This window comes from Portunus trituberculatus, chromosome 47 (genome assembly GCF_017591435.1).
Source record: "Portunus trituberculatus isolate SZX2019 chromosome 47, ASM1759143v1, whole genome shotgun sequence".
Taxonomy (NCBI): domain Eukaryota; kingdom Metazoa; phylum Arthropoda; class Malacostraca; order Decapoda; family Portunidae; genus Portunus; species Portunus trituberculatus.
In genome coordinates this window covers 34,694,564-34,699,402 of record NC_059301.1, presented here as the reverse complement: position 1 = coordinate 34,699,402, position 4,839 = coordinate 34,694,564, and the positions used below count along the sequence as shown (strand labels likewise).

The 4,839-nt window shown below is 45.9% G+C and overlaps 1 protein-coding gene across 1 annotated transcript; it reads right to left on the bottom strand.

The window, feature by feature from the left end:
* Positions 1-2,341: 2,341 nt before the first annotated feature.
* LOC123498214 lies at positions 2,342-2,938 on the bottom strand. Its single transcript, XM_045245378.1, has one exon. The coding sequence runs from the start codon at positions 2,936-2,938 to the stop codon at positions 2,342-2,344; it is 597 nt and encodes a 198-aa protein (XP_045101313.1).
* Between the last annotated feature and the right edge of the window lie 1,901 nt (positions 2,939-4,839).

Sequence of the window (4,839 nt, the reverse complement as noted above, 5' to 3'; positions counted from 1 at the left end):
ACACACACACCTTACACTGGAAATTACCTAGACAAGTAAACGTGCGTGCGACTCGAGTCATTTCTGTTGCCATGACGAGTAAATAAAAGGATGAGGAAGAGGGGGAGGGAGGGAGAAGACGGAGGTAAGGTAACAAACCGCGGTAATTTCCCGGCGACTGAAACGTGTTGCTTATGTTAATGGTAGTGGCATTTCATTATTATTAGTCCTATTTCATTGTTTAATTCTTATATCTCCTATTACGGTCTAGTTTAATTGTAATATCACCGTTAGTAGTGGTAGCAGTAGTAATAGCAATAGCAGTAGCACCAACATTATCGGTAGCAGTAGTAGTAGTAGTAATAATAGTATGGTAGTAGTAGTAGTAGTAATAGTGGTAGTAGTAGTAGTAGTAGTAGTAGTAGTAGTAGTAGTAGTAGTAGTAGTAGTTGCTGTTATTGTTGTTACTGTTGTTGCCGCTGTTGTTGTTGTTGTTGTTACTGTAATTAGTATCATATCGTTAGCAGTGGTAGCAGTCAGTAGTAATAGCAGCAGCAGCAGCAGCAGGTGGTAGTAGTAGTAGTAGTTGTAGTAGTAGTAGTAGTAGTAGTAGTTGCTGCTGCTGCTGCTGCTGCTGCTGTGGCTGCTGCTGCTGCTGCTACTGCTACTGCTGTTGTTGTTGTTGCTTTTGTTGTTGTTTTTGTTGTTATTGCTATTATTGTTGTTGTTCTTATTGCTGATGCCGCTGCTGCTCCTGCTGCTGCTGCATGTGAAGAACAACTTTTGATGGCAATAATGGGCAAAGAAGTTATGTCAAGATGTGGCAATGGATAGATTCTAGTTTCTTCAGCATTACAGTAAACGACTTGTACATCTCAAGTTAGCTGCTTCAAGGTAGTGCCATAATCAAAGAATTTAAGAAAAGATGAGAAGACAGAACTGTGTTTTCCTTCACTTCATCATTGTGTCAAAGGAAATAATCAATCAATCAATCATGGGAGGCATATGCCGGGTGGCGGGTCGCCTCACATACCCTATGGCGCCACTCCAGGCGGTCACGCCTCGCGAGTCTCCATGCATGCTCCCTTTCCGTGCCAAATAAGTCCCAGCAAGAGGCATTGACTTACCGCAGCCATGAATTCTGTTGACGTCCCCTTGGTCTCCTCCATGCTGGGTCATTCCTTTCGGAGACAACCAAATATGCGCAGGATCGGCTTCCGGGTAGCGTGCCATATCCCCGTAAAGCGCAGTTGGCGATGACGGAAAATGCTGGTAATCAGCATCGAATCAGTCTCACGGAGCAATCGCTGATTTGACACAAAGTCATACCAGCGGTACCCCATGATCCTGCGAAAGCATTTAGTACCAAAGACATCAATTCGCCTCTTCAGATCGATGTTCAGCGATCATGTCTCACAACAGGGATTATCAATGACATGAAAATCCAAATCTTCGTTCGGCTACACAGGTACCAACAACGCCATATACTCGTGCTGAGCGAATCTATAACGCCGTGGGCCAGGCCAATCCATCGTACAACTTCCTGATTCGACCCATCGTCGTTACGCACTACACTACCAAAGTATGTGAAGTTTTCTGAGATCTCAATTTCCTCACCACACGCATGGACAGACTGTACTGTTTCATCCTCCAAACATCTCAACCATGGTCTTAGGCCAGGAAACCTGGAGTCTCAGGGGCTTCGCCTCCTTGTGCAGTGTCTCTAGACTCTAGAGCCATTACCAGAACTCCAGTGACTCAGCAAAGATTACTGCATCATCGGAAAAAAACAAGATCTGTAATCTCAGAATTGCCGACAGAGGCTCCACAATGACTTTGGTCTACACCTCTGTCTAGTACCCAGTCCATATAAATGTTGAAAAGTGATGGAGCAGACACGCATCCCTGCCTCACTCCCGTATTCACAGGGAAGAAGCTGAACACGCCCCCTCCACACTTTACAGCACTCACAGTCCAGGAGTAGAGGCCAGTTAATAGACCAATAAATAATCCTTGTAGGAATCCCATGGAGAAGCAGATGGTCCCAGAGTATCTCTCAATGCACTGAATCAAACGCCTTCTTGAGATCGACATAGGCTGCAAGCACCCCGTGTCGAAACTCACGTCGGCGCTCCACCAGTACGCAAAGCGCTAGTATCCGGTCAGTTGTTGACTTACTGGGCCAGACTGTTCAGGTCTCTGGTGCTTCAGCAGGTGACTGCACATACGCATCAACAGCAAATGGGCAAGCACCTTGCCTGGTAGGTACGTTTAGCAGTGTTATTTTATACCACGGTAGTTGTTGCAGTCCTGACGGTCCCCTTTCCCCTTTCAGATAGGGATGACCAATCCCTTTTTCCAATCAAGAGGGAATGGTACCTGAATGCCATACAACAGTCATGACAGCATGCAACCAACGGATCATGGCCTCACCCCATGCTTTGAGCAGCTCCGCACTGATGTTACAGATGCCATAATATGTCTTTCCATCCCTCAACTTTGCCACAGCCTCTTTGACATCATTAATGTAGGGTGTAGTTTCGTCAATGAGTAGATCAGGATCTAGCATCTGTAACCCTGCAGTTCGGAGTTGTCCGCTTGGAGGATCCACCATGAACAGCTCCTCAAAATACTCAGCCCAACGAGCCATCTGCCCATCTGCGTCCGATACGAGACGACCAACTGCTGTTCGGATAACGCTCGCCTGAGATGTAGACATAGAGCGGAGTTTCTTCAGGGCTCGATAGGCAGGTCGGAGGTCATTAGCATATAAGTGACAATATACATCCTCAGCGAGACCCCTGACGTACCTCTCCTTGTCTCTCCTCAGGAGAGCTCTAGTCTTACATGACAGAACCCTGTACTGGTCGCGGTTCCCACCAAGTCTGGCAGTGCGACTCTCCTCAATACTGTCCAGCGTCTCTACCGAGGCGAAGCCACTCCGTGACCTTTGGCGCATTCCTTGGCAGCCTCAAGAGTCTCACGTTTGAAGGTATCCCACAGCCCTACCGGGTCCTCGATGGTGTCGTGCACTCCAAACCGATTGGCGACTGTCACTGCATATTCCTAAGCACATGTCAAGTCCTTCAGCTTCTCAAGATGAAACATTGTGGTCACATCTTGCAGGCTTTCTAGACTTTACATGCAGCTTGAGTGTAGCAACAACAAGCCTGTGATCAGTCGAAGAACTCGGCACAAAGAGGGAATAATGTCAAAGATCAAGCATCTCAACTCAAATGACCTCCAGAAAAAAAAAAGGAGCAAAGATCATGAACGATCATGAATGAGATAGTGAAGAGGAGTCGATGAAATATAGATAATTAAGGAGTGTCTGGAGAGTTTAAAAGAAAAGGAAGAATGAACATCCATAATGACCTTTAAAGTTTATCAGTTACTCTTCACACTGCTAAGGCACACTAAGAAATCAGCTTGGTAGGAAAACTAACTAATTGAGAATATGACTTTATTTATCATTCTCATGTGTGTGTGTGTGTGTGTGTGTGTGTGTGTGTGTGTGTGTGTGTGTGTGTGTGTGTGCTCGCGCGCGCCTTGGGAGACACACACACACACACACACACACACACACACACCCGGTAGCTCAGTGGTTAGAGCGCTGGCTTCACAAGCCTGGGAACCGGGGTTCGATTTCCCGGCCGGGTGGAGATATTTGGGTGTGTCTCCTTTCACGTGTAGCCCCTGTTCACCTAGCAGTGAGTAGGTACGGGATGTAAATCGAGGAGTTGTGACCTTGTTGTCCCAGTGTGTGGTGTGTGCCTGATCTCAGGCCTATCCGAAGATCGGAAATAATGAGCTCTGAGCTCGTTCCGTAGGGTAACGTCTGGCTGTCGTCAGAGACTGCAGCAGATCAAACAGTGAAACACACACACACACACACACATTCAATTAAAACCAAAATATTATTAGATTACTACTAACACACACACACACACACACACACACACACACACACACACACACACACCAGCCATCGTGCTGACCACAGACATTTGAGCAGCTCGCAGAGAAAAACTACAACAGGTAGTTGGAGACTGGCCTTGACGTATGTACAGGGGGGCAGGGGGCCATAGGTTCTCCTGTCTCCAAATTAAATAAGTGTTGGATCGTATATACGGAAAGTATAACGAGAGAGTGATGGAACAGAGTAGTGCTGCCAGGCGTTTGGCGGAATCAAAACATACCGCCATCGTGTGAAAACCAACGGTACATCGAAAGTCCTGTTGGTCTACGAAAACTAACAGATGATATTATGGACAAGGATTTTTCTGGATTCAGGGACGAACGAGGTAATATGAGAAGGTTAATCAACGTAGAAAGGGAATTAAGGTATATGAAGGAGGTGATGTCAGTCTAATGGCCAAACAGGACCAACTGATAACGGAAAACACGGAGCTGAAATTGAGATTAGTAAAATGTAAGATGGTCAGTGCAATCAATCAGGGGTTGAAAGAGGAGATACAAGAACTAAACAAACAAAATGACGTACTAAAAGCCACATGCCACGGTTACGAAAGCTTCTTAAGGACCTTCCAGGTTAAAGTGCAGGACAGGAATGTGGACAGGGCAGAAGGTGGATTGGGGGAAAACAAGCTGAAGGAACTAAGAAATGGATGGAAGCAGAAGCAAGGAGAGGAAAAGTTAAATTTTCAGAAGTTGTAAAGAGACAAATTCAGGAGAACACCAAAGTCACTGTAATTGAAGTTATTAAAGAGGAAGAAGACCTGGTGCGGGATACAGTGATTTTTGGGATAAAGGAAAAGAAAAATCAAAATAAATTCACGAGGGAACGTGAAGAGAGAGAATTGGCCAAAACTGTTATCAAACGAGTACAAGACAGCACAC

What these genes read in the sequence shown, in the direction of transcription:
- LOC123498214 (XM_045245378.1), bottom strand. Translation starts at nt 2,938, where the DNA reads ATGCGCCAAAGGTCACGGAGTGGCTTCGCCTCGGTAGAGACGCTGGAC.